Consider the following 11,221-nt stretch of genomic DNA (forward strand, 5'->3'; position numbering starts at 1 on the left):
AAGAAAAGGCTCAAAAATTTTGATTTTTGTGAGGTAAAAATGTCAAAAATGAGACTGTAAAAATTACTTTTAATTAATAAAAATACAAATTAAATTCTGGGGGGGGGGGTCGAGCCAACAAACAGAGGAGCTCAGCATTCCCAGGGGAATTTTGGGGGCACATTCCCATCTCGGGGAGAAAAACCTGGGGCAGGATGAATTCAGTGACAACATCCCTGGAAATGAAGCTCAGCAGGTGAGATTTATGTGGAGGGAGCTTTGCCACGAAGCAATTCCAGCTTTTCCTGGCTTCCCAGGGTCTCCAGTTTTCCTTGGATTGCTGGCAACAGATTTTCCTGCCTTTTTGGAAATTCCTTTTTTTTTCCCCTTTATCTCTTTGTCTCTTTTAGCTGATAAGCAGCACCTGGGGAGGGTGACCTTGATGTTGTTCCTTAACTACTGCAAGGCGTGGAAATAAAATCTCCCTTTAAAAAAAAAAAAAAGCTGGAATTAGATCAGGATATTCCCCTGGAATATTGTGCTGGTTTATCCCCCCTCTCCCAAGCCACGAATTCCAGCCAAAATTCTGCTTTTTCGAGCTAAAAAACCTCATTAAAACAACAAATAATCTGCCTGAAGTGAGCGAAGTGGTGCTTTTTCCATTGATATCCTCCTTCCTTGTGTTTTTTTAGGAAAAGGAGGGGAGCTTTCAATTCCAAACAGCTGCTTTATCTGGAGAAATACCGGCCTAAGATGCGATTACGCTTCAAAGATGCCAACGGTCACTGCTGTGTTCAATAAATAAACAAACAAAAAGATCTCAAAAGGAAGGCAGAAGTGAGCAGGGGGCTCTTCTCTGGACTCTTGGCACCTGGAAATGTGAATCTGGAATCAAAACAAAACGTCATCAAATTAATGGTGGAGTCAGTGCTCCTCAACCTGTGTCCTAAAAAATAATAATAATAAAAAAAAATGGGTGATGATGATTGAGAGGAAAAAAAAACAACCCAAAATTAAAAAAATATAATAATAATAATAATAAAACCCAATTAAGAGAAACATTTCAGTGAAGGATTGTTTTCTCCTTACGCTGCAATCTGCGAGGAGAAAAGCAGTTTCTGACCCTTCTGTATTTTTAACTTTTTAAGAAAAGAAATAAAGTCAACTTTATGTCTGAGGAAAAGCAGCAGAGCATTGGCTTGTGCAGGGAGTATTTTCTTGAGGAAAGCACCCCCCAGTCAGGGCCTGAGCCATGAATTCCTCTTTAAACTCTTGGAAAAGGAGGTTTTTTTGGTTTTAACCTGGCAGAGACACGAGGAGGAGCCTTTGTGGCTGGCTGGGAACAGCCTTAAGCCCCTTTTTGGGCACATCCCAGGGGATTGGGTGATGTCTGTGCTGGGTGTTTCCCATGGAATTCTGACTCCTGGGGGGCTTGAACAGAAACCTCACTGCCTAAACCCTCTGGTGAATCTACTTTTGAGAGTGTGTGATTCTCTGTGTGTGTCAGTCTTGATTTTTTTTTTCCAAAGAATTTGGCTGAAATGTTAATTACTCCCTTTCTGTTGCTAGACAGAAAATCCATCCTGGCACAAGACTGATGTTCCAAAGTGTCCTGGGTGAGCAAGGGGCGATTCAGACAAGGACTTAAAATTAATTTCTCTGTCAAAAAGATGGAAAAGGCTTTTTTTTTTTTTTTTTTTTTTTTTTTTTTTTTTTTTTTTGCTGCTGCTATCCACATTCCCTGCCTTGCTGAGCGCAGGAAATTGGGATTTGGGGCCAGGTGTGAGGGAAAGATGAGGGGGGATTTTCTCAACTGAACCACTGATTGCCTTCTTCTTTTTTATTGGGGTCTTTGGGAGGGAGAATCCCTAATTGCACCCCAAAATCCTGGCACCCTTCGTCAACAAACCCTAACAACTCGGATTTTTGGAGATCTTTTTGTGGGGCTGCCAGGGAACCAATTAAGGGATTTTAGGAGCAATTTTAGCCAGGCTGCTTCTACCAAACACACTTTTGTAGTGCCCTGCCTCAGGGGTGACCTTGTGCACCTTCTCCTGGATGTTTTTCCATAATATCCAACCTTGGAAGGGTTTAGATCCAGGTTTAGGGCTCTGTTCCCTTGGGATATTTTGCTGTTGTTCTGTACCTGCAGCAGGTGTGGCCTCATACCCATCCTCCCTTCCCAGGATTTCTCCCTCTTCCAGACTCCTGCACGAACCTTTCCAGAGCACAGGGAATGGACTTTTGCAATTCCAATCCTTGGGAGAGCTTTTAGAAATTTAAGCAGAAAATGTCAGTACTTGTCAAGCCCCTCAGGTGAGGTCCCCAGCCCCCGGTGCTGTGGTTGTGCTGAATTCCCTCCTCCCTGTGGAATATTCCTGAGTCTTTCCATGGATCGAGGAGGGCTGGGAGTGTTTGTGGTGTGGATGCTGCCCTGAGGAATGGCCCGAGCCCAGGTGGGAGGGAAATGGTGCTGAAATCACCCACTTCTGGCCTTTACCTTCCCCTCCTGCACTCCCAGCCTGAAGTTCCACCTTTCTGCGAATAAAAAAATGGAATTTTTTTTTTTTTTTAGCAAAAGGAATCCTGCTTTAAAACCAATTTGACAAATGAAGTCAGATTGGAGGGGAAGGTGCTGAGCTGGATGGAAAACCCCAACCCCAACTCCTCCTGAAGAACAATAAAACAGATTTTAAAGGCTCTCTGTATAACTTTGCATTCTTCCCCCTCCTCCCCTAATTCCCCTCTTGATTATAATGTACTAATTATCATCTCCAGCCTTAATTTGAGGGGGAAACAGTGAAGAAATGCAGATTGTCACAGTGTGGGGCTGTCACTGTGCCCCCCTATGTCCCACAGGCACAAGTCCTGGCTCAGCCCTTGAACGTGGTGCAATAAAGTTCTTGCAGTAAAATCTCTTTTTCCTCTGCCTCTCGATGCTTTTATTGCAGCTCATTAATGGGGAATAATCACCTTTAATTAGGTTTAATTATCTCCACGAGTCGTGGTTTGGAATTGCTGCTGGAAAAAGCTGTTTTTAACAGGGAAATAGGAACAATTCTTTTCCTTTCTTCCTTTATCTTTTTAAAAATTTAAAAAAAAAGGTGTAAACTTACCTTGAAACAAACCAAACAACAGCTCTGACCTTTCCCAAGAGCTGTTGCCAAAACTTTTCTGGACACCTGGCAGCACCTGAATGGGGGGATTGTTTTGGGGTGACAATAGGGGAAATTTGGAGTCCTGGATCCCAATATTTTCCTTAGCACTGGAATGCTGTTTGTCTGTTGAATTTATTTCAATAATTTCAGGTGGGTTTTTTTATTATTTTTCCTTACAGAAGTCGATCTGGATAATTCCTTTAAATAATTCCTTTAAGTAATTCCTTTAAATAATTCCTTTAAATCATTTCTTTAAATCATTTCAGGTGGTTTTTTTCCCCCCTGGGTTTTCACAGATAATGATCAGCTTTGCTCTGCTGCCATCAGAGAAATCTCCTTGCAAATAGGTGTTGGATTTCTAACATTTATCAGATTTTTCCCACTCCCAGAACAAATTTTTAGTCCCTGTTGGCTGTGAGAGAACAAAACCTTTGGGAGGGGAGGCTGGAAGTTCCAGCTCCTCTTTTTTAGCTTTTTTTGGGGTTTTCTAACACCAAACTCTTGTTTGTTTTTCAAAGTTTCTGGTTTTTTTTTTATTGCCACACCCTGAAGTGAAATGTCCTGCTAATTAAAAGCTAATTTAGGATAAAAATTAGCAGCTCCTTAATTGGAACTGAGATCTTTCCTGTGTTGATAGGAGTCACTTTTTCCTCTGGATGATTTTTTTTTTTCACCAAAATCCAGGCTGGTGCTGGAATTGGAGATAGAGCTGTGATTAAAGTGTTGTTTCTATCACTTAAAATGTTGCTTTTGGAGCAGTTAAGGATGATGGGCACAGGAATCACTTCAGAGAATTCCAGGCTGGATTGGGTTGGGAGAGAACCTTAAGGATCATCTCATTCCAGAGGCTCCAACCTGGACACTTCCAACCTCACCACGGCCCCAGGATGTTTGAAAAGATTAGAAATCCCTGAATTTCAGTGGAACTCTTCAGCCCAGCTCTGTGGTAAATGACTCCTGATCTCTGTGGTTCTGGTGTCCTGCATTGGGTGGATTTGGGGGGTCACAAATGATCCCAGAACTCCTCCAAGTGGAAATGTCAGACATTCCTGCCTGCAAGTGGATTGATTCCTCCTGAAATCCCAAGGGATGCACCAGGTAACATTTCCACAACCCCTTTCAAGCTCTCCAGGGCTGATTAAACTGAAATATTCCTGCAGGACCCCAACTCTTTGGGATGGAGTGGGAATCTTAGGCCCTTCCCTTGTTTTAGCTGACCTTAAATCCTAAATCAGCAAAGAGGAAGTGAAATTTTAACTCTTTTCCATGCCACAAATTCCCTCTGGATCCTGCTGACCTGGGAGACATCTACAGGAAAACTGGGAGCCTCACAGAGTTTGGGAATTTTTGGGTTCCCTTGCCACGCTGTTCCCTTTGGAGCATGGAGCAGAGCCCTCGTGCCAGGGTGGGGTTGGTGCCAGGTACTTTTTGGGGTCACCAGCCAGGATTTTGTGTCTTGGAGCAGCTCTGGGGGAATGTGGAGGCTGCCAGGGAGATCCTTTATTTTTCCTTTTTTTTCCTTTTTTTTCCTTTTTTTTTTTCCTTTTTTTCCTTTTTTCCCTTCTTTTTTCCTTTTTTCCTTTTTTCTTTTTTCTTTTTTCCCTTCATTTTTTCCTTCATTTTTTCCTTCATTTTTTTCCTTCATTTTCTCTTTTTTCTTTATTTTTTCGTTATTTTTTTTCTTTTTCTTTTTTCTTTCTTTTTTCTTTATTATTTTTCTTTCTTTTTTCTTTATTATTTTTCTTTCTTATTTCTTTATTTTCTTTCTTCTTTATTTTTTCTTTATTTTTCTTTATTATTTCTTTATTTTCTTTATTCTTTTTTCTTTACTCTTTATTATTTTTTCTTTATTTTTTCTTCATTATTTTTTTTCTTTATTATTTTTTCTTTATTTTTTTTCTTCTTTTTTTCCTTTTTCCTTTTTTTCCCCCCTTTATTTTTTTCTTTATTCATTCTTTATTTATTCCTTATTCTGGAGGGGAGCTGGGATTTGAGGTGTCTCTGCCCTCTCCTACAGGGCTGAACTCTACACATGGAGAAGAAAAACCAGAGCCAGCTCCAAGGAAAATCCCCAATCCGAGCCTGCAGATGGATTAGAAGAGCTGGAGCAGGGAAATCGCCAGGTAAGGAATCACTTCTCTGTCCAGAGGGAGGGAATCTGCTCCCAGGTTATGGGATGTCCTCTGTGGAAGGAGGGAATCTGCTCCCAGGATATGGGATGTCCTCTGTGGGAGGAGGGAATCTGCTCCCAGGATGTGGAAAACCCTCTGGAAGGAGGGAATCTGGGAATTTGGAATGTGCTGCCTCTGTGGAGAGAGGGAATCTGCTCCCAGGATATGGGATGTCCTCTGTGGAGAGAGGGAATCTGCTCCCAGGATATGGGATGTCCTCTGTGGAAGGAGGGAATCTGCTCCCAGGATATGGGACACCCTCTGGAAGGAGGGAATCTGGTCCCAAGATATGGGATGTCCTCTGTGGAGAGAGGGAATCTGGTCCCAGGATGTGGAAAACCCTCTGGAAGGAGGGAATCTGCTCCCAGGATATGGGATGTCCTCTGGAAGGAGGGAATCTGCTCCCAGGATGTGGGGTGTCCTCTGTGGAAGGAGGGAATCTGCTCCCAGGATGTGGAAAACCCTCTGGAAGGAGGGAATCTGCTCCCAGGATGTGGGATGTCCTCTGGAAGGAGGGAATCTGCTCCCAGGGTGTGGAAAACCCTCTGGAAGGAGGGAATCTGCTCCCAGGATTCCCTCTGCGTTCCCTAAAGCCTCTTTTCCAGGGAGTTGCTGCTGGCTGGAATCCTTCCCTGAGGGGATTCCCTTGCTGCCAGCGCCCTGAGGGGCCGCATCCCGAGGCGATCCCGATGGGATGCCGTGGGAGCTCCCAGCATCTGGAGCGTTTGCTGGGAACGTGGAGCCCAGCAGGAATCCCTGGCTGCAAAAACCCCCTGGGCTGTGGGACTCGTGACCTTCCCGGGCTGCTGCTTGGTGGCTGTTTTCCCGTTGTCCCTGTTTTCCAGAGGTTATTCCAGCTGGCTGGGCTCGGGGCTTTGGGGTCCCTGTGGAGAATTCCACAGGCAGAGGCTGCCTCTCCTCTGCTGGGTGATTTATTGGTGTTCCAGTTCCCAACAGTGAAAGGGAAGAGGAGATTCCAGCGTGGAATAGAAATGGCTGGAGCAGGGATCTGAAGTTTTCCTGAACCCGTCAGGGCCTGCGGGGAAATGTTCAAATGTTAAAATGCTGAAATAGCAGCAGCGTGTTGACATCTGATCCTGGCTGGGAGAGCATCCTGGTTTTCCAAGGGCTTGGATGGGATCGATGTGTTCCCGAGGAACGCTTCAATCCCATCCTTCCAGCGCCTGGCAGGGAGGGGAGCGAGCAGCTGCTCTGCTGGGAGATCACTGACAGAGAGGCAGGGAGTGAGTCAGAGCCTTTCCTGCCATCGCATCAGGAGCAGGGCAGAGAAAAATAGGGATTTGATGGATCCCAAGGGATGGAGGGGCCGGCTGAGGCTTTGGAGTGTGTTGGGCCCAGGGACTGCAGCAGCTCGGAGCGGGGATGATCCATGGATTTCTCCCCTTTCCTCCTCCCTGGACAGCAAAAACAAGGTCAGAGAATCCCATTAAGGTTGGAAAAGGCCCCAAAGGACAACGAGTCCAACCTTTGATGGATCAGCTGGACCTTGTCAGCCACATCCAGCCATGTCTGAAACTCCTCCAGGGACGGTGACTCCACCAATTCCTGACAACCCCTCTGCGGAGAGGATGGAGGGGAACAAAATACTGCCGGGGGAAAATCCAGAGGAGTTTTGAGAGCTGCCTCATCCCCAGCTTAATGCTAATTCCAACCTTCCCAGCTGTTCCTGCTGCTCCTGCCCGGCTGGATGGTGAGATCCCAAATCTCACAGCCGGGATTTGGGATGCGCTGCCGGTTCAGATTCCTGACACCCGGGGTTCAAAGTCGGTGGAGTGGCGCGAGGAAAAACAGGGATTCCCTTGAGAAAAACCGGGAATGTTGGCAAGGAAACCGCTCTGCCAGTGCGGCACAGGGAGTTGTGTGTGCACACATGGGATGGGGACTGCAGGGTTCGCTCAGAGCTCCCTTCAAAGCTTTGTGTTCACTGCTGGGGATCCATCCCAACCTGCTGGAGTCGTTTTGTCCCTTCCTTAACGAGCCAGCCGTGCTTCCCTTTCTCCACAGCCAGCCTGGAATGTTAAATGGAAAGGGTCAGGAGGGAGGTGACAGAAATCACAGCTTCGGGAGCGGGGATTCTTTTAAGGAGAGTCCCTTAAATGCAGACAAAAGCTCTGCGCTTCCAGCGAGCTCCTCCCCAGCCCCAAACCCATCCCGGCTCCGACATTCCCGTCTTTGTCTCTTAATGATGGCAGTGAATTCAAACACCCCGGGAGGGCTGGGAAGAGCTGCCAAGTTCCTGGGATGCTCCTGCTTCGACTCCCCACGTGTTCGAGGCTCCCGGAGCGATGAGGGAGCTGAGTTTTCCTTGGGAGCTGAGATTCCCACACATTCCCATTATCCTGGAACCGGGTGTGATGGCTGAGCTGTGGCTGTTTCCTGGTTACCAGGTAATGGCGCTGTCCCAGGTGAATCCCTTGTGCCTGCAGAGCTGATTTATCACCCGCCTCTCCCGTTGGAAAGCTGGATCCAAGATTTCCATTAATTCCGTGGCCTCGGTGAGGAATCAAAGCAGGGCAGCGGAATTGAACGGTTGGAATTAAAGTGGCTTTGAATTAATTCTGGTGCTCGCAGAGCCGGGGCTGCTGCACAGAGCAGGGCTGGGAGGCTCTTCTGGGCAGCTCTTTGTCACTTGTCACCTTCCCCTGCCCCGCAGCTGGGTGACAACTGAGCCAGAGCCTTCTCCGAGCGTGGATATGTGGGAAATTCCTCCGGGAGCAAAGTCCCAGGCGGCTCTGCCGCGCTGCTGGCACTGCCCTGCTGTCCCCTGTCACCCTGCGGTGTCCAGGGAATCGTGTTCCAGCCACTGGGAATTCTGCCCTTGGAAGCTGCAGCGATGACAGCGCTGCTTCCTTGTGAGGCTGAGCTTGTCCCTCCCAAACAAATCAGCTCTGAGGCAGGGCTGGGAGCTGGGAATGCTCTTCCCAGCTCTCCTGTTCATGGATGGATGCTGTGTGCACTGGAATTACTCCACCTGTTTGGTGCTGATGGGTGGTTGGGATCAGAGCAGCCGGTGACATTTTTCTCCAGGCTTATCTTTGGGGGACAGAGCCAGGCCTGCCGCAACCTGGAGCAGAGGACAAAGCTGCGGTTGTGCAGGGCCAGGAGAAAGGAAAAGCCCAGGGGATGGGCTGAGTGCTGTGTGTGATATCCCTGCTCCATCCCTGCTCCATCCCCGCTCCATCCCCGTTCCCATCCCCGCTCCATCCCCGCTCCATCCCCGCTCCATCCCCGCTCCATCCCCGCTCCATCCCCGTTCCCATCCCCGCTCCATCCCCGTTCCCATCCCCGCTCCATCCCTGTTCCCATCCCCGCTCCATCCCTGCTCCATCCCCGCTCCAGCATAAATGCAGGAACTCAAGGTCAGAGGCTGCCCAGCTCTGGGAGCTGCAGGCACAAAGAGCCTGGAGGAAAAGGAGGAGGAAAGGTTTCATTCTTTATCTCCTGGAGCCGTGTATCGATTATCCCTGGCGTCTCAAAGCCTGTGATGGGAATGGGTTTTTCTTTTTTCTGCTCTTTTAAGAGAGGTTTTGGCATCTCTCGCTGGTGGCGTGGCCTGGGACAGGGGAGAGCCAAGGGCAGCAGCTTCCCTGGGATCTCAGGTGCTCCTGCTGGCGCTGCTGAGGCAAATGGTGCTGCTGATGGGAATTTGGGAAGGCTGCTGTGCTCTGCTCCACAGGGATCGGAGAGGAATTGGAGCCCTGTGTGGCAGGGAGTGGTCATGGGGTTAAGAAAACGGGGTCAGCTCTGAAACAGAAGGGTTGAAAAAGCCAGTTTTGTCGGGATTTTGGGATGAGGAGCTGCTGTCAGCCTGGCTCTGCTGCAGGGTCCTGTTGTGATGCTGTCACAGCCTCATCACCTCCTCCTGGGGCTGTTTGGGATTGGTGTTCCCCATCCTTATCCCCTGGAGAGGATGCTCCTGCACCTCCTTGGGATGGATCGTGGCAAGGCCCCGCTCCAACCCCATGGAAAAGCCCATCCACAGCTCCAGGAGAGCAGGAATTTCTGCTGAGCAGGGCAAGGGCTGAGCCTCATCCCAGCCCTGGCTCCGAGGGGATCCCGTTGTCCCTGTGAATGGATCCTGTGGAGTGCAAATGGATCTGGGCTGCAGCACGGGCATCCCGCAGGACACTTCACACCCAGCCTGGCCTCAGCATTCCCTGGCCACTTTCCCGCTGCTGCCAGCTCCTCCTTGGCCCAGAAACATGGCATGGAGAAAGCAGGAGAGGCTCAGAGGTGATTCCCAGGATCCTGGCCTCTCTGGGATAACAGGAGGCTGTTTCCACTTTGAGATCATTGAAATCAATTCCTTGTTTTGGGGGAAAACCCTGCCCTGCTGCCTCCTGCTCCTTCCTGCTCTGTGAGCTCTGGGAATGTGTCCCTGTGGAAGCAGGAAAACTTTCCTCTGGAGCTGGACCAGGAGCTGGGCACAGTTTTTTAAAGGAGCTGAGTTATTGCCTTTAACCCTTCCCAAAGTCTGGGATTCCTGACCTGCCTCAGAACCCTTCTCTCTGCACTGGCACCATCCTGCTCTTCCTCACATCCTTCCCTTCCCTGGAATCCCTTCCTTTTTTCAGTTTTACTCCCTGCAAAATCATCATTCCAGGCAGGTGGAGGCCTTGGATCATGAATCTCCTGGGTTTCCACTGCCTGAGCCCTACCAGAACCAACCTCCCCAAAACTGGGAATGGGATCTTTGGAGCAGGATGGGCTTTGACGGGTGCTGCTCCATCTTTTTCTCTTGCCACCTCTTCAGGCAGCTCCCTGGAGAGGAGCCTCACCCCTCTTATCCCAATGGAAAAACAACAGCTCCGTGCTGCTCCATCCCCTTTTCCTGGGGTTATTCCAGAGATCCCTGCAGTGCCCTCGCTGTTGCTCATCCACTGGCAATTTTTGGTGCTGGGAATAAATGTGACCTCACAGGGATCAATCTCCTATTGGAAATGCAGTAACACAGCCAGGAATTGCTCTTGGAGTCAGGCTGGGAGGGCTCCTCGAGGCTTTAATGCAGCGGGAGCCTCTCCCTAATTGATGGGAGCTCCCAAAATCCGATAGGATCGATCCGGGGGCACAGAGGGAGCAGCATTAAATCCGTGCCTCCTCAGGACCTCCCAGGAGAAGGGCGAGAAATAGATTTGGAGCCTCCTGAAGTGATTTCCTGGCAGGACACAGAGCTCTGCCTGCTCAGTCCCATCCCCGTGTTCCCGGCGTGGCTCCACGCTCCATAAAATCCTCATTATCCCCGTCTCCTTGGTGTTTGCCCCGGAGCTGAGGCAGCACAGGGGTGGCAGTGGCCATCCATAAAGGCTGAGGGAATGTTCCCTGCTCGCCTGGAACCCAGGGAGAAAAGGGTCGTAAACCACCAGGGAATGTGTCATTCCCAGGGAATGGTAGAGGGTGACGAGCTGGGAGCAGCTGGGGCTGCCTCGTGTCCAGCTGTCCCGCTGTCCGGCTGTCCCGCTGTCCGGCTGTCCGGCTGTCCCGCTGTCCGGCTGTCCCGCTGTCCGGCTGTCCTGCTCCCTGCCAGAGGGAGCCGCACGTGCCAGGGCTCGGAGCAGGGATGGGAGCGAGGGATGTGTCCCTTCCCTTCCCTTCCCTTCCCTTCCCTTCCCTTCCCTTCCCTGCTTCCAGACTGCTCCCTGCCCCGTCTCTGCTTCCAAACTCTGCTCCCTGTCCCACTTTCCCTCTCCATTTCCCGTCCCCTCCCTGCTTCCCCTCTGTTCCCTCACTGTTTTCCAGGTCTTTTCCCTGTCCCCTCCCTGTTTCCCTTCTCCATTCCCTGTCCCCTCCCTGTTTGCCCTCTCCATTCCCTGTTCCCTCCTTGCTTCCAGGCTCTGTTCCCTGCTCCCTCCCTGCTTCCCCTCTCCATTCCCTGTCCCCTCCCTGCTTCCCAGC

The 11,221-nt window shown here is 49.7% G+C and overlaps 2 protein-coding genes across 4 annotated transcripts in view; both read left to right on the forward strand.

Moving 5' to 3' along the window:
• The window catches only part of PTP4A2 (protein tyrosine phosphatase 4A2), a 20,572-nt gene extending 17,675 nt beyond the window's left edge, over positions 1–2,897 (forward strand). Inside the window, exon 6 of the mRNA XM_042015609.1 lies at positions 672–2,897. Coding sequence (XP_041871543.1) covers positions 672–780 — 109 coding nt within the window. The 3' untranslated portion in view covers positions 781–2,897. The remainder of the gene's footprint in view (positions 1–671) is intronic.
• Positions 2,898–3,348: 451 nt separating this feature from the next.
• Positions 3,349–11,221, forward strand: part of LOC121658524 — a 27,595-nt gene continuing 19,722 nt past the window's right edge. For all 3 annotated transcript variants that reach the window (XR_006013991.1, XR_006013990.1, XM_042015555.1), the window contains exons 1-2: positions 3,349–4,235; positions 5,155–5,260. Coding sequence is in view for 1 of the 3 variants with exons in the window: in XM_042015555.1 (XP_041871489.1) it covers positions 5,170–5,260 (91 nt within the window). In the remaining 2 variants the exon portion in view is untranslated. The remainder of the gene's footprint in view (positions 4,236–5,154; positions 5,261–11,221) is intronic.

This window comes from Corvus kubaryi, unplaced genomic scaffold, assembly GCF_017639235.1.
Source record: "Corvus kubaryi isolate FWS band 111438036 unplaced genomic scaffold, C.kubaryi_AGA036_p1.0 split3-37304, whole genome shotgun sequence".
Classification (NCBI taxonomy): domain Eukaryota; kingdom Metazoa; phylum Chordata; class Aves; order Passeriformes; family Corvidae; genus Corvus; species Corvus kubaryi.